At 41.6% G+C, this 18,141-nt stretch overlaps 1 protein-coding gene across 13 annotated transcripts in view; it reads right to left on the reverse strand.

Moving 5' to 3' along the window:
• MYO9B (myosin IXB) overlaps positions 1 to 18,141 on the reverse strand; it is a 47,565-nt gene that overhangs the window by 17,226 nt on the left and 12,198 nt on the right. For 9 of the 13 annotated variants that reach the window (XM_059489524.1, XM_059489525.1, XM_059489526.1 and 6 more), the window contains 13 exons: positions 9,396 to 9,490; positions 8,076 to 8,138; positions 7,854 to 7,953; positions 7,625 to 7,725; positions 7,289 to 7,418; positions 6,548 to 6,637; positions 6,189 to 6,305; positions 5,786 to 5,920; positions 3,863 to 3,984; positions 3,186 to 3,327; positions 2,759 to 2,954; positions 1,307 to 1,382; positions 819 to 908 (listed from right to left, as the gene is read on the reverse strand). In XM_059489524.1, coding sequence (XP_059345507.1) covers positions 819 to 908; positions 1,307 to 1,382; positions 2,759 to 2,954; positions 3,186 to 3,327; positions 3,863 to 3,984; positions 5,786 to 5,920; positions 6,189 to 6,305; positions 6,548 to 6,637; positions 7,289 to 7,418; positions 7,625 to 7,725; positions 7,854 to 7,953; positions 8,076 to 8,138; positions 9,396 to 9,490 — 1,457 coding nt within the window. The remainder of the gene's footprint in view (positions 1 to 818; positions 909 to 1,306; positions 1,383 to 2,758; positions 2,955 to 3,185; positions 3,328 to 3,862; positions 3,985 to 5,785; positions 5,921 to 6,188; positions 6,306 to 6,547; positions 6,638 to 7,288; positions 7,419 to 7,624; positions 7,726 to 7,853; positions 7,954 to 8,075; positions 8,139 to 9,395; positions 9,491 to 18,141) is intronic. The other 4 variants (XM_059489532.1, XM_059489531.1, XM_059489529.1 and 1 more) reach the window with 1 other exon arrangement.

Genomic DNA, 18,141 nt, shown 5'->3' on the forward strand with positions numbered 1-18,141 from the left:
TAAAATATAATTGCCAGTCTCATACTCAACTTACTCTCTGATTCTACCTTTTACTGTAAATTCTTGAGCCATCAATTCAGAAAATGGAGGGAAATTTAGAGAGGTTAATGGTTATGGTTAAGCCAAGGAACCTTTTCAGTTTAATGTAAGCTTCTTTATAACCAAGAGTAAACATTTTTATACAGAGATTAGACTACTAAAATGAGGCTACTTAAACACTTACAGCAGAAAAGTAAGTTATAAACAAACTGTTAGAGGGATACTTGAAGAAATTTTGGGTTTCATTTCCACTTCAAACTTATTCACGTTTAGCTTTTCAAAGTAAGCCTGGGATGGTCCTTAATTCATGGCATGTTCCATTCTTCAAGCATGCACTGAGCTCTTGTGAAGTGCTGTGTCCTGGCACAGAACTTACCTTCTTTACTCTCCAGAGAGGCACAAACCAAAAATAACAGAAGTGTAAGAATCACTTCTGACTCTTAGGTGCTCTCCCCATTCTGAGCTGCTCCCAGAGGCAGCAGCATTATTACACAGGATTGTGGCTTCCTTGGGTACCTCTGAACTTTTCTGAATATTTTAGACAACCCAAGGAAACAGATCTGGTAAGCTGTGGCCAATCCTTTCACACAAATTGGATATTTAGTTCTTTGTTTCCCCAATTGACAGAGGCTGTCCAGGATGCAGTAATTAGGAAGCAGCATGAAGTCACTACTTTAAGTGCTCCATGGCTTCACTGTCACCCAGAGCACACTGAGAAAGTCACTGTGTCCTGGAAATGTGCCTCCCTGGCCTGGGAGTCCAGGCCTTTTGCTACTTACTTCTTGTTCTCACAAAAAGAAATGATGTCTTGGAAAGCATTTATATCGAAATCCTCAGAACAATCAAATGAGAAATCGAGCACTGAGAGGCTGCAAAAGGAACATGTACAAAGCCTAAATATCCATGGAAAGGCAAATCTCCCTACAGAGATACAGTTCTGTAAGACTGGCCCTGCCTCTGCCCCCTTCAGTGACCCAGACTGGCTGCAGAGGAGCACACAATGCTAAAAGCTGCACACAGCAACCACAGAGAACTCAAAAACCCAGTGGGAAATGGAACTGAGGCTGTCCCCAACATGTGGTGGCTTTGGGTCTCACATAAAATAAGCCAGAGTGTTGTTTGGATGGTATTAAAAAGGCCAAAGAAAACAAGACAGAAGAAATAAAGCTTGCTTTCCTTGTGGAAAGATCTAGTTGAGATTAGATCTATGAAAATCCAGCTCAGCACTTCAGCTGTTCCCTGCAGGGGTTAGGGATGTGCTTCTCACCGATAAACTTTTTCTACCGGCGTGTTGGATCTCTGGAGTTCTCCAAGGGGAACTCTGGGTCCTTGACGTACCACTCCTGTCAGGAAATAACCAAAAAACTGCATTTGGACAAAGATATGAGCAGGCAAAAAACCCCCAAAACCACCAACTTTAGCAAGCACAGTATCTATCCAAGGGTCCGGAGTTTTTATTCAATCCTTTATCAAGCTACAATTTGCTGTTCAAACTCCCATCTACCAGACAGGAAGTTGCAGCTGCTCAAATTTAGTTATTAACCCTGAATACTCATTTGGTACTTCACAGAGGTCTAGGAAGATCAAAATTAGTGATAAGATGAGAATATCAGAATTACCACCTTCAACTTTCACAGATAGGCCTTCAAGTCTGTCCCAGCCTGCTGGAAATGCTGCACTGACTGGAGGAGGAAAGCTGAATGACCTCAGGTAAGAACAATGACAACCTCCTCCATTATTAATATTAAACCATTTCCACATTAGATTTGTCTTCAGCACCAAAGATGGTGTCTGGTTGATGATGTTTTGCCACAAACTCATTTTGCCAGCAGAGCAATTATGGAGTATTAATCATTTTCAGAGAGCAGTTTTCTGTGTCATACCTGCACTTTCCCAGCCCTACCTGCACTTTCCTGAGCCCTACCTGCAGTTTCCCATTCTGTACCTGCACTTTCCAGCGCTCTATCTGCCATTTCCTGTTCCATCCCTGCCCTTCCCCAGCCCCACCTGCTATTCCCTGGTCCATCCCTACTGCTCCCTGGTCCATACCTGCCCTTCCCTAATCCATCCCTGCCACTCCCTAACCCCACCTGCCATTTCCTGGTCCATCCCTGCCACTCCCTGGTCCATCCCTGACCTTCTCCACCCCCACCTGCCCTTCCCTGGTCCATCCCTGCTGCTCCCTAACTCCACCTGCCATTCCCCAGTCCATCCCTGTCCTTCCCTGGTCCATCCCCGCCATTTCCCGGTCCATCCCTGTTGTTTTTGGTTCCATCCCTGCCATTCCCCAGCCCCACCTGCTATTCCCCAGTCCACCCCTGCCCCTCCCTGGTCCACCCCTCCCGTTCTCTGGTCCATCCCTGCCCTTCCCATCCCCACCTGCCCTTCCCTGGTCCATTCCTGCTGCTCCCCAGCCCCACCTGCCGTTTCCTGTTCCCACCCCTCCCGTTCCCCAGTCCCACTTGCTGTTCCCTTGGTCCATCCCTGCCATTCCCTGGTCCATCCCCACCCTTCCCCATCCCACCCCTCCCCTTCTCCAGCCCCACTTGCTGTTCCTTGGTCCATCCCTGCCCTTTCCCGTCCCACCCCTCCCCTTCCCCAGCCCCACCTGCTGTTGCTCGGTCCATCCCTGTTCCATCCCTGCCCTTCCCCAGCCCCACCTGCTGTTCCTCAGTCCATCCCTGCCTCTCTCCATCCCACCCCAGTTCCCCATCCCCACCTGCAGTTTTCTGAGCCCTGTCCCTGCCGGCCTGGTTGAACACAGCCACAGCACGGACGGCAGCGCGCAGCACGGCCCAGCGGAACACGGCCACCGGGTCCATCCCGATCAGCTCCCGCACGAAGGCGCTGTCGCTGCTGCGCAGCAGGGCCACGATGTCAGGCCTCATGTAATCCATGTTCTTCTCCCTGAAATCCTGAAAAACAGCCACGTGGAACCACAACAGCTCACAGAAACTCCCCTGGTTTGTTGATTCAGAATAACAGCCAGCGTTACCATCCACTCACCACCACCATCCCCCAAGAAACAACCCCAAAGTACCTCTGAGAACCCTTCTGATCCAGCCCATTCCCAAATTTTCTACATCCTGACAAAAAACTCCCAGAAAGACAAGGAAATTCTTGTGCCCATGAGATCCACCACGTACTTTGATCTGGTATTTCACTTTGCCAGCAAAGTGGCGAATGATAAAAGCAGGCTCCATCACCGGGGTTCCAACAAAAAACTTGTTCTCCTCATGCTGCTGTTTGAATTTTGCTAGCAGAGTTTGGTTGGTGGCATGTGGAAAACTGGGAATACAAGACAAAAGAGGTCAGCCATTTCTCAAATACAGGTATTTTTATTAGAATGAACACCTATTGTTGCTTGTGCAAAGTATTAATTGTCCAAGATCTCTCCACCTCCTTTGAATTTTAAAGGTGGGCTCAGTTTCTGGACCCAAACCAAGCAGCTCCACACACAGCAGAAGATTCTGAGGTTTCAAGTGTACTTCAGTGTTTCTTCCCACTTCACCAGCCAAATTTAGTTTGCACCACATTAACTATTTATCACACTTGCTACTTAATGCTGCAAAGACCTCCAGCCATGCATTTTACTTTAACTGCAGTTCCACGGTAAACCACAAACATGGAAGTTCCAAGTTTGCATAAGGCAAAGTTCAGTTTTAGCATCAATGTATTTCACCACCATATTGGAGTCATTAGAAGCAAACTCCAGTGTAAATCAGAGTCATAAATAACCCTTTGCTTCCCACAATGTATTTTTGTCCTTTCAAAGTCCTTCCCTCCTCCCTGCCACATGTTTTTGCAGATGTTTGTTCCTTACTTGCTTTCTTCATCCAGAAGATAGAAGAGACCAGTGGGCTTCTTGCTGATTAAGTGAATGCAGGCCACGTTATCAGTATAGTCAATATTGTGCCAAGTGATCCCTTCACTCTTATATTCCTCCTGTGTGGCTCAAGAAAATTCCTTTGTCAGTACAGTGCCCTGACCTTGGATGTCCTGTGGTTTAAGTGCTTAAAACACAGCCTTGGACAGGCACAGCAAGTGGAGTTTGTTAGTTCAGGCAGCAGAGACAAAAATAAGGAGAATTTATAAATAAGAAGAGAAGAACAGGCACAGTGGCACAGATCAAAGGTCCTCAGGCACGTCACTCAGCAGGGTCTGTTTGGGGTGAAACTATTTCAAAACCAAAGCTGTGAAAGGAATGTTCTGCTGTGCTCTGCCTTCCCAGCAATCAGCAGCCCAGGACCCTGGAGTCAGACATTACATCCTCAGCACTCCAGCAAAACTGGGCACACACAGAGGAGTTTGAGTTTATTTGCTCTTCCATGGTTTTTGTAATATGGGAAATGAGAGTAGTTAAATATCAAGTTCCAGAATTTTCATATTGCACAGTCAGAGAAAATAACAAGAAGTTTCAAAACAGGCAGTGAAGGCCTGCAGAACATCAGCACCAGAACTTCCCTCAGGAAGCAATGGATGTTGCTTAGGCTCAGAACAGTTGGAGCTCCCTGACAAGAGAACATGAAGCTCTTCTATTGAAGTGACAATCCCTCAAATGCTTGACAAGACAATCTTCCCACTAAGATACAGAAGCAAAATACCAGATTTTCTTAATTCTGTAAATAGCCACAGGAAAAAGCTAATAAAGTAAAAAAAATGATAAAGTTAAAATAAGAATCACACAGAAAATCAAAGAAGTTTTATGTTTAACAAAGGACAAAGAGCATCTCTCATGGTCTGGATGATGATGATGATAAATGCATTATTTTTAAGTAGGTGGAATTCAGTCTGCCCAGCACAGTGCACACCGTGTTACAGAACTGAGTTGCCATTTTGCACAGACAAAAAAGCCTTTATTTAAAAAGATATAGAGATCTCCCTGAGGGCCCTCAGGCTGCAAGAGATACAGGAAATGGGTCATTCAAGGATTAAGCTTATTTGGAAAAATGGCATTAGAAAAAAAAAAAGAAGACAATGTAACTATTTACTCTGGCCAGCCTGGATAACCAATTCTGTCCTAAGTTACAAAACAGGGACCTCAAAATCATGTTTATACACAGAGTTTGGATGTTAGGTAATTTTATTTTCTTTAAAATGCTTGCCTAAAGTTGTTGACAAAGTACCACATACTAGAGAATGAGTCCTTTCAGCAGTGACCTGAGAACCTCACTTGTGCACAAAGCAGAAATAAAACAAATCTGGAGCAAAAAACCTCCAAAACCCAGTCCAGGACAGGATCTGCTGGCTCCTGCAGCACTCAGAGCTCTGTCAGGTGACAGCACCTGCAAACCAGTCAATCCACACAGGCCAGGAATTCAGCACCACTGCCAGGATCACAGCTGTGCCCCCTAAATGCAGTTGGGTGGGAGAAGCAGCAAAGACTGGTTATTAAACACTTCCAGACTGCTAAAAATAAGAGAAGCTGTTTCCCAACCACTGAAACAAAAACACCCAAATCCAACCCCTCACCTACAGACTTGCAGTACCAAAGTTCACAGTTTTAGCTGACTTCTGTCTGGGATCACCTGGATCTTATCTTAGTTTTTGCAGTCAAGCAGAAATTCAGTGCCAGCCCTCTGAAGAAAGACCCCATTAGTACAAGAACAAGCAGCAGTGAAAGAAGAAATTTTAAAAATAAAGACTTGCAGAAATATTCAAGCAATTGCAGAATAAAGGCTAAGTTTGCATAATACACAAACACTTGATAAAAACAGGTTTCACTTCAGCCACTCTCATTTCTTACCTGCTCCAATTTGAAAATGTGCTGATTGAAATAATACTGAAGTTGCTCATTTGCATAATTTATGCAGAACTGCTCAAAACTGTTGGTTTCAAAATCTTCAAATCCAAAAATATCAAGTACACCAATGGACAGACACTAAAAGGAGATGTGGAAATCCAGTTACCAATCTGTCATCCAGTGCCTTAACCCCAAGAGATAAACAGCCAGAAAGCACTGCAGTCTGTGCTGAAAGATTTTAAATATTTAATAGTTCTGCCTACTGTGAAAACAGAGATGATTAAATATTACCAGGGAATTTACCAGGGCTTGAGAAGTATCAAAATTCATCCCAGATATCACAATATATCATCTCTAGGATTGACTGTTAGGTGCCTGCAAAGACTTGGTTTTGTGAGGGACTTACTGTAACAGATTCCTCCATGTCCCTCTTGTTGAGGAGTGCATGATTGATTCTCAGAACAATCCAGTCAAACAGAGCACTGTACAAGGACTTGGCCATGGAATCTCGAGCTGTTATTGCCTGCAGATCAAACAATTTTCAGGACTTTGTTTAAAAAATAATCATTTCTGTTTCAAACCAGTGTCACTCACAGGTTACAACCCCAGCAGGGATAAATAAAACCACAGTTTGCCTTTAATTCAAACTTCTAACTTCCCAACCATCCCTCACAAAATGTGAAAATGTACCATAACAGCTTTTTTAATCCAAAAAAAGCAAATTTCAGTTATTTAAAATCACTCTACAAGTGCTTTTTTACTCACCTCATTGAGACTATATGGCAAAATAAGCTTATCATTAGCAGTCACAGTTTTTCTTTTTGTTAGCACTTCTACCAGGATTTCACGTTTAACCTTCAAAACAAGAGAGAAACAAGAGCTGCTGTCACCATCCTGAATGAGTTATCTGACTGCAGCAGTGGACATGCAACTTCTCCAGAGAATCTCTTTGACAACAGCCACATTTATCATCCATCAGTAGCTTTACAAGTCCTACAACTTGTTTAAATTATTCTGTTTACAATCATTCATTCAGACGTTTCCCTGTGGTGGCAAAGAACACACCTACACTGAATCTATTCTTGCTCACCTCTGATTGGTGAGTCAACAGATTCTATTTCCATGCTGCAGGTTATATGCCATCTCTAACCCAAATAATCTCACTAATTTCATGTTTCCCCTCCCACAAGATCAATTTTGTGGATCACAAATGAGATTTAGATACAACAATTGGGATAGCTGAGTGAAATGCTGAGGTAGAACATGACAAACAGGTGTATTAATTAATTCATACTAAAGAGAATTAGCATTAATCTCACTAATTTCATGTTTCCCCTCCCACAAGATCAATTTTATGGATCACAACTGAGATTTAGATACAGCCATTAGGATAGCTGAGTGAAATGCTGAGGTAGAACATGACAAACAGGTGTATTAATTAATTAATACAAAAAAGATCTAGCATTAATAGCATTAATTAATTAATGTTAAAGAGAAATACTCTACTTTCAACAGCTGGGAGAGAATGTCCAACACTTCAGGAGGTCCCACGTCCAACCCTTCATCCCGACCTGTGGCTTTCTTCTTGTAGGTGACATTGCCCAAATACAGAATAGCTGAAAGGATTGAAAATATCCTGAGGAAGAAAAGTTGAATTATGTCAGAATTTGTCTTAAGATAGTTCATTATGATAGGTTAGCAGAGCTAATTCTGCCTCAATAATCAGTCTGTAAGCTCTCAAACACCCAGCTCTCCTCATTCCCTACAGAACTACTTTGATCCCTACATTGCAAGCCATGAACAATAAATGCCAATGACAAAAGCAAACAGAACTGCACTTACTGTTTCTTTGTTGCTGAAAGGAAGCCAACCATCTCCATGGCTTGTTTTAATCTCTCAAATTCATGTCGGAGATCTTCCCCATCTTCAATTTTCAAGTTATGCTGCAAAGAGAAATCCAAAAAAAGGCAAAGAGCGAAACCCAAACATCACAAAAAGCCCAGCACAATCTATTCTCCTTCCTTTCATCTTTGACCAACCCTTATCAATGCATTGGTAAATCACAGATTACCTGGTTGAGGTAGAAATAATCTTCAGGTTGCTTGAGGTGAAATTCTTTACGCTCCTCCTCATTGACTCCAAGTAGCAAATAATAAAAGACATGGTAGTTCCTGCAAAGTCAATGCATTTCTCATTAATATATAGAGGATTTTCTTTTATTCTGTATAATTCAGATGTTCTTAAACTGCTGAATTGATTTTAACTCTCTTGGAAAACTGCATTTCTCTCTTACCTTTCATCTTTTTCTTGAGAAACCAGACGAGATTTTTCAAGCAGGTATTTTTCAACCACAGCCCTAAGGAAGCACAGAAAATGAAATAAGCATGAGGGCAAAGAGAAAAGAGCTCAGAAAACATCAGACAGCAACTGCCAAGAGAGTTCAAACAATGAGATCTGCACTAAAATGTGCAAGAGAAGAGCTCAGACACTACTTTAAATCTAAACCAAGAATTTCAGTAGGCTCTGGAAGAAAGGAATACTCAAGGAATTCCTCTCTGCAGTGCTTGGGTTTGGTGCAGATAATTTAAAACAGGCTGACCAAGCAAGGAAAGTGCTGATGAAAATTGCCACCAGAAACAAGACCCACAGAGTGGTAACAATGTGTTGTCCTGAAAGATTAACATTTATCTGACAAGGCATGCCAAGGCAAGAACCCTGAAATATCCCAGATATCTGCCTGATTCTCATCCCAATAAATCTGCTGGATTTTTATGTCAGTGAAGACATCAGCCCAGGATGGAAGCAGCCAGCAAACCCCTACAGGGTGACAAAGTAACCAAAACAAGAATTCCAAGTCCTTGACAAGGGGCACAAGGATTGAGGACAAAGTTTGAGCATTTTTTCCTCAGGCTGAAGACAAAACAAGTTTATTCAAATTGTACCAATCTGCTGAGCTGGTGTGGCTGGGTCTGAAAATATGTTAAATTTCTTCAGGATAACACTCAAGGCACATGTGGCACAGAGTTCCCAGTCACTCAAGTTATTGCAAATGAGAAGAAATGCAAAGAAAAGAAACACTGGAGCATCAAGGTCAGGGATTTCTCCACAATCCCTCAGAACCAGCAAATGTAAGCATGAAATATCTCACGTTTTAAGACCTTCAGATATAAACACACACATTTGGTTAAGTAATTTCATAGTTTTCTTTATCTCTTTAGCTGATGTTTAAACGGTTTCTTTAAAATGGCTTCCTCAAATCTATTTCACTTCTCTCCATTCCTCTTAAAAATTCAGATCTTCTGTTTTTAAAAGCAAAATGGAGAGGGCAGAAAGCCTTCATTTACCATGAAGGTAAAGATAGAGCAGCAGATCCTTAACATGAGCAAGCTGTACAGCAAAGTCAGAATATTCAAAATCAGAATATTCAATATCAGAATATTGAGCATCACCTCACAATTCACACAGCTCACTTTACAAAATTTTCAACTCCACAGCACCAAGTTATTTTCCTATGAGCAGAGCTGCAACAAGGCAGCATTTTATGTCCAGCAGAGGCTCCCCAGTTCCTAAAAGCCCAGAGATCACCCCCAGAACCAGCTCACCCTGTACTTACCCCCTGACAATCCCATTCTCTAAATAGTTGACTTGAATGAACTTCCCAAAACGACTGGAGTTATTGTTATGTGCTGTTTTTGCATTTCCAAATGCCTGCAATAAAGCAAAATGAGTTAATTTTCAATCAAACTGAATATATCAATGCACAGCTTCCAAGCTCTTGTGTTCATTGCTCAGATTCCTGTTGGCTTCCAGAATAAATCAGAATACTGGGGGAACTGCAGCACAAAAAGAGCAAAAAGGCAGCCTAGGAAGTTCCTCACAGAACTGTAAGTGTTTGTTATTTCACCCCTGCAGTTAAATTTGTGGGACTGAGGGAAGGGAATAACAATTTTAGATATTTTCAGGGGTACAGGACAGGTACAGAGTGCAAATCAACCTCAAACAATAACAAAAATCAGGAACTCAGAGAAGACATTCAGCACAACCACCATGAAATCACCTCTTCCATGCAAAAGTCAGAAACCACAACCTATTCCCCCATGTATTGCTAACAGAGAAAATAATTCACATTAAACACAACTTTTCTTCAAGAAAGACAGCACATTAATATCTCATTTATAAAGTTATTTATATAAGGAATTTCTATATTAAAGTTATTTATATAAGGAATTTCAAAGTTGTGTATTCAAAAAAACAGGAAAAGGGCCACAGGTAACCACAGGTAGAGAGTGCAAATCAGCCTCAAGCAATAACAAAAAATCAGGACCTCAGAGAAGACATTCAGCACAACCCCCATGAAATCACCTCTTCCATACAAAAGTCACAAACCACAACTTATTCCCCCATGTATTGCTACCACGGAAAAGAATTCACATTAAACTTTTCTTCAGAGAAGAAATTTTCAAAGGAATTTGCAAAGTTGTGTATACAAAAAAAAAAAAAAACACAAAAAGGATAAACAGAAAAATTTTGGTTTACAGAACAACTCATTGGGCAACTGCACAATACTGAAAAATGGAGTTTTATGATGAGGTGTTAGGAAAGAAAAAATAGATGTGGCACAAATTTAACTATGCATTTCTAATTCTTCTAGCAGATCATGAGTCCTCTGACAGCTGTTAATGCACACATAACACAAAATCCTCTGCCTGAGCCACATTTAACTACAAAGGAAACTTATTTCATGTAAAAGTCAATTACCATGGAAATGTCTTTATCAATTCTTAGCCATGTGTTCAAGGGAAGGGAAGCTTGTCACCCTGAAGAAGGAAACCTCCCCAAAATGCAATTATTGCTCAGGACAGGCCACCCCAGCATCTCCTGCCACAGACATTTCCTCTGCGAGCTCCAAGCTGTGAAGTCCTCATGAGGAAATCCTCCCCAGCACAGAGCCCTTGTGAAATGGGGTGGGAATTATTGCAGAGAGCTGGGCAATCCCTTCCTGCACACACAGACAGACACACAGACACTCACAGACACAGACAGATACACACACACAGAGACACACACACAGAGACAGACACACAGAGACAGACACTCACAGACACACAGACAGACAAACACACACAGACAGACACACAGACAGACACTCACAGACACACAGACAGACACACAGACAGATACACACACACAGACACTCACAGAGACACTCACAGAGACAGACAGACAGACACACAGACAGATACACACAGAGACAGACACACACACAGACACACTCACGGACACACACACACAGACAGACACACAGACACACTCACACACACAGACACACACAGACAGACACACACGCACATACTCACACACACAGACAGACACACTCACACAGACACTCACACAGACACTCACATATACAGACACACACAGAGACAGACACAGACAGACACACAGACAGACACGCAGATACTCACACACACAGCCTCACACACACAGACAGACACACAGAGACAGACACACACTCACACACACAGACACACACACACACAGACAGACAGACACAGACAGATACACATACACATACTCACACACAGACAGACATACAGACACACACACACACACAGACACACACACATGCAGATACTCACACACACAGACACAGACACAGACACAGACAGACAGACAAAGACAGACATACAGACACACACACAGACACAGAGACACACACACATACTCACACACACAGACACAGACAGACATACAGACACACACACACTCACACACACACTCACACACACAGACAGACACACACACACATACTCACACATACTCACGCACAGACAGACAGACACAGACAGACATACAGACACACACACACAGACACACATACAGACACACACACACAGACAGACACAGACATACAGACACACACACACACTCACACTGACAGACACAGACAGACATACAGACACACACATACAGACACACACACACATACACACACACAGACAGACATACAGATACACACACAGACAGACAGACAGACAGACACACACACACACATACAGACACACACACACACAGACAGACAGACACAGACAGACATACAGACACACACACACACAGACAGACACAGACATACAGACACACACACACACTCACACTGACAGACACAGACAGACATACAGACACACACACACACACAGACAGACACACACACACACACACACACACACTCACACTGACAGACACAGACAGACATACAGACACACACACACACATACAGCCACACACACACACACTCCCTGCCACATCCGGAGCACGGTGGATGTCCCTGCTCTGCACCCAGCTCACAGCTCTGAGCATTTGTAAAAAAGGAAAAGAAAACTTGAGAGAAGCTTTACATGATATCTGTATGTACATTTTGAGATAAGAAAGGTTGATTTCAAAATGTTCTGGAATAAGAATGACATTGTTGAGAGAGAATGGAAATAAGTTTTAAAGGATGGTTTTGTAAAAAAGATTAAATATTTTGGATTAATAAAATTCTGATGTATTAGGATTTATGAGGGGTAATTTTTTGAGAGTATTCAATTTTTTCTGTTCAAGAGGTTATTTATTTCAACGGGCTGATTGGTTTTTATGATAACTTCAGAGTGGTAGGAGTTGTTGTGGTTTCTATTAAAAACTTTACTTTTCTCTTCACTCCTTACTGAGACAACACATCTTTTTCTACAAATCCATTTCCCACATGTGTGCACCCAGCCATGGTGTACACATCCAAATATTCCTATTTCCATGAAAACATTGCCATGATCATTATCTGTATGTTGAAACTCTTCCCCTCTCTTCTGGTTTTGGTTTTCTTTTTAAAGTACCTTAAGGGTTTCAGCAGTGCTGCAAGTGGAACTTTTGGGCCAAAATTTAATTCCAGACCAGTTTCACCAAATTATCCCACTGTCTGCATTCAGAGGACCTGAAAAACTTCCTATACACTGGAAGAATTTCCATAATTCTTCAGAGAATTGTTATTCCTGACCTAAAGGAAGAAGCTCAAGGTGCTTTTCCTGTGCAGAGTAACTGTGCTGGAACTCCAGAAAAATCAACAGGATTCAGCAGGGGAAGGATTTGGATCCAGAGGTGCTCACACAGGGCTGAAGGGAGAGGATTTGCATCCAGAGGTGCTCATAAATAGCTGAAGGGAGAGGATTTGGATCCAGAAGTGCTCACAGAGGGCTGAAAGGAGAGGATTTGCATCCAGAAGTGCTCACACAGGGCTGAAGGGAGAGGATTTGCATCCAGAGGTGCTCATAAATAGCTGAAGCGAGAGGATTTGCATCCAGAGGTGCTCATAAATAGCTGAAGGGAGAGGATTTGCATCCAGAGGTGCTCACACAGGGCTGAGGCTGAGCTCAGCTCTGCATTTTCCAAGACCACAGCACACGTCTCAGTGCCAGCAGCATCCCCACTCAGATTTTTCAAAGCAAGCAGTGCCCAGTCATTAATATCTCTTTGCAGTATTTATCCACCAATGTATCACCAGATTTCCCTTTTTTAGAGCCCATTTTAATGCACATTAAGAGGTGCATAAAATGCAGGTCAGCTCCCTGCATTGCAAAGGCAGCAGTGAAAGTGCTGGGACATCAGCACAGAGAATTAATTGTCAGGAAATCCAACTCCTCTTCCTCTCCAGGACAGTGGCTCAGCTCCTGCTCCCTGCACAACCCCATCCAACTTCCCACTCTGGGCTTTGGGAAATCTCCTGCACTGAACCTTGCCAGGTTACAGAGCAATGGACTTGCAAAATGATCCCAGAAAATATTTTTATAAAGTTTTCCAGCTTAAACCACCAGTGAATTATCAGTTCACCAGTTATGTCCAAGAAGCCAAATCACAGAACAGCTAAATTTGAATTGTATTATATATATACACACTATATATATATTATATATATTATACTATATTATTTTTTATTAATAAATATTTTTGGCATTATAGAGTTAAGAAATCCCATCACTCAGGCTTCCTGAAAAACTTTTCTTAGTGATTACTCATGTAAGCAATGAATACAGTTTAAAACTAAAGGCTCTTATGATCTCATGTGTCTGGTATTTAGTCAAAGCACACAGCAAATTCTTAAAAGCTGATCTAATATTAACAGTTTTTAGGAAAGTTTTCATGTACCCATTTCCTCAGAAGAGCCTTTAATATCTACAAGTTTTTTAAGAACATTCCAAGTCAGGAAACATTCTGGATGGGTTTTTGTGGGGTTTTTTTTGGTAACATTTAACTTTAATGACTGTTACCACGTTCTTCAAAATACTTTGAAGAGTACAAAATAAATTCACAAGAAAATTTCAGCTAAAGATAATTAACCCTTTATATAAGTAAATCCATTTACTGTTTTCCCTTGTGAATCCATGAGAAGACAAAACCAAAAAACTCCAACTACATCACTGCAATGCACAACACTGAATAAAACAGTCAAAAATAGCAGAGCAATGGTGGCAGGAATCAGAGCTGGGACAGCCTATTCTGGGAGGCAGGAAATCATTCAGGCCATCCTCTCACCTTGGAATGCAAGAGGCAGAAACTGGAGCCTGACATTTCAAATTCTTACAATAGGGATAGATGTCAAAGTAAGCAGAGAATCACCAAATTCTGCTTTTGTTAAAAACAAAACAAAACACCAACCAACCAACCAAACAAACAAAAAAAAAAAAAACCAAAAAACCAAAACCACAACTCCAACTCCCACAGACGCGTTCCCAGCATGTACCTCAGGAACACAAAAATTTCATTTAGAATTTCATTTAATTCATAAGAATTGCCAAAATCTGAAAAAGCTGTTGGGAGTTTGATGCAAACCATGGCAGAACCACTCCTGAACACAGACCCAGTTTCCAACATGCCAAAGGACAGGGGAGACCCCAACTCCACACCCTGGCAGAGGAAAGAATTCCTTCAGAGCTGAGCTTGACATTTAAATTCTTACAAAAGGGACAGATATAAAAGTAAGCAGAAAATCACCACATTCTCCTTTTATTTGTTAAAAAAAAAACAAACAAAAAAGCCCCAACCCCCTCACACATGCTCCCAACACGAACCTCCGGAACACAACAAAAATTTCAAATTTCATTTAGTTGTCTCACAAGAATTGCCAAAATCTGAAAAAGCTGTTGGGAGTTTGATGCAAACCATGGCAGAACCACTCCTGAACACAGACCCAGTTTCCAACATGCCAAAGGACAGGGGAGACCCCAATTCCTGGCAGAGGAAAGAATTCCTTCAGGGCTGAGCTTGGTTTAACTTCACTGGGTTTAAGTGCTCCTCACAGCCATGCTGTGAAGTGGCCACTCACCAACAGGAAATTCAGGGTAATTTTACAACTCCTCCTGCTGGGGGATGTCCTGGGAACTCCCAGCAATCCCCCTGGCAGGATGAATGAAGAATAAAGTGATTTTTCTCCAAGAGTTGTGTGCAGCAGGGGAAAGCAGGCAACATCACATTTCTACCAGAGAAACCATGCAAACAAATGGAAAAAAGTTTCTCCTCAGATTAGGATCCTTAAATAAAGCAAAGCCATGCAGATAATGGCCTCAAAACAATCACCTTCCCTGGAATGTGCAGGCTTTTGATGCCTCAGGTTTGAGCTTTTTTATTTTTCAGATTCTGTGCTGCTTTAGTGGGTGGGTCTGGGCTTCACATCAGGGGATGGTGAGCTCTGTGCACAGAGCAGGGAGACAAAACAATTCCTGCTCCAGCTGGGGACCAAGGACAAATGACCCAAATCTCAGCCCAAGAGCACAAACAACGTGGGCTGGAGAGAGAAAAACAAGGATGAGACTGCATGGGGTAATTGGATAATTAACTCCAATATGCAAATGGAGCAGAACTGATCAAAGTGAGAGATCCTGTGATCAGTTGTGCATTTTGTGACCATTTTGGTTCATCTTGGGCTCAGCCCTGGCTGGGCTCTTGTGCTGCCCAAGGTGGACCCATTGAGGCCTTTTAATCAATCCCTGCTTTATTCTTTAGCTCTGTTCACTCTCTTTTCTAGCTCAGCCTTCACTTTGATGGTAAATAGAAATGAAAACAAGAGAACCAGAGCTGAAGCTCCACTGAGCCCCAGCTGTCATGAGGGAAACAGAGCTGACAGCAAATTGCTCTGCTCCTCTGTGCAGAATTCTAAAGCATAAAACTTGCTATGATTAAATTTTAGAAGTTTTTAGATCTGGTGAGTTCTAGAAAATCTGATCTGCCCCCACCTGATTGTGCTGTCAATAATTCTTCTTTAGAAGATCAATTAATAAAAGCTTCCTGTTGGAATTTCCATTTTATTTGGCCTTAATTCTTTCCAAAGACTGGTTCAGCATCATTGAGAAACCAGAACACATCCAGATGGGAATAAGCAATGATTTTCAAAATAATACATGAAGAATTATGACACCCCAAATATTTTCATCTGTCCCAACTCCTCTCAGCTCCCATTTCAGAGGGAAATGAACTTTTAGCACACTCAAAAAGTGACTGAAATTCTGTAATAAACAGGGGACACTGAGGGTTACAGCTTAACAACAGAGGGCCAAGGGAAGCTCTGCTGCAAGAAAACAAAGCTCCCATTCCCTCTGTTCTCTCACCACATCTTCCTATCCCCTAACTCAATTTTCTGCCACTTTACTAAACTGGCTTGAAGAATAAGTGAACTTTAAGTTTCCAAAAGAAATTCAGAGTCTTAGACAGCATGCTGTGCATTTCATAGCTGAAACATGCAGTTAAGCCATTTTTCCCTGATGAAAGGAAAATATCAATTTATTGGAAACTTCTTCAGTGTGTATGGAAAGGTTTGTCTTGTTTGAGATTATAAAATAAACAAAGGTTTGATTCATTATTCCCAATTTGACCCAAATAGTTGCCAAGTGTAAATTTCTTCTTAGGATTTCAATCATAACTTGAATTTAGTCAATACAAGAAGGCAAAGCTTCAAGGCAGGGAACTGTATTTTAATTACTAAATTTAGAAAAGGTTGAAAATGTTAGGAGTATTTCAGAGCTTATATTTATCTTCCCACAAGTTTTAAAGAAATTGGAGATAATCTCCAATTTGATTATTCCCAATTTGACCCAAATAGTGGCCAAGTGTAAATTTCTTCTTAGGATTTCAATCATAAGTAACTTGAATTTAGTCAATACAAGAAAGCAAAGCTTCAAGGCAGGGAACTGTATTTTAATTACTAAATTTAGAAAAGGAGTATCTTAAAACAGAGCTTATATTTATCTTCCCACCAGTTTTAAAGAAACTGGAGATATCTCAAATTTGATTACTCCAAATTTGACCCAAATAGTTCTCAAGTGTAAATTTCTTCTTAGGATTTCAGTCATAAGTTACTTGAATTTAGTCAATACAGGAAGTCAAAGTTCAAGTCAGGAAACTCTATTTTAATTACTAAATTTAGAAAAGGTTGAAAATGTTTAGTATCTTCAAACAGGGCTTACATTTATCTTCCCACCAGTTTTAAAGAAACTGGTGTTGATCTCCAATTTGTTTATTCCAAATTTGACCCAAATAGTGGCCAAGTGTAAATTGCTTTGTAGGATTTCAGTCATAAGTAACTTGAATTTAGTCAATATAAGAAGGCAAAGCTTCAAGCCAGGGAACTGTATTTCAATTACTAAATTTAGAAAAGGAGTATCTTAAAACAGAGCTTATATTTATCTTCCTACCAGCTTTAAAGAAACTGGAGATAATCTCCAATTTGATTATTCCAAATTTGACCCAAATAGTTGCCAAGTGTAAATTTCTTCTTAGGATTTCAGTCATAAGTTACTTGAACTTAGTCAATACAAGAAAGCAAAGCTTCAAGTGAGGGAACTGTATTTGAATTACTAAATTTAGAAAGGGTTGAAAACGTTAGGAGTATTTTAGAGCTTATATTTATCTTCCCACCAGTTTTAAACTGGAGATGATCTCCCTTAGGCTGGAGATCCAATTAAAACAAAAAGAAAACAACAAACCATGATGTGAGAGCAATTCCTGCATGGGAGAGGCAACTGAAACCAAAGCTCAGCTTTAGGCACCACTGTCCAGGGAAGCAGCTTCACTTCCTGATCCTTTTTCTCTGCAAAGCTGCAAGCAGTGCCAAACATCACCAGAATTATTGCAGTTGGTCTGTGCTGGTGAGCTGCCCTAGAAGGAAGCTTTAAACAGCTCAGGCTGGGGCTGGGAGGGAGCAGAAGTGTCAGAGCTGCCCCATGAGCAGGCTCCTCTCCTGTCCCAGCCCATGTGACAGCACTTGTGCTGATACCGAGGTTCATTTTCAGCTCCATTGGCTCAGCACCAGGGCTTGCAGCTCTCAGATGTCTGGCAAG

This window comes from Ammospiza nelsoni, chromosome 27 (genome assembly GCF_027579445.1).
Source record: "Ammospiza nelsoni isolate bAmmNel1 chromosome 27, bAmmNel1.pri, whole genome shotgun sequence".
NCBI lineage: Eukaryota > Metazoa > Chordata > Aves > Passeriformes > Passerellidae > Ammospiza > Ammospiza nelsoni.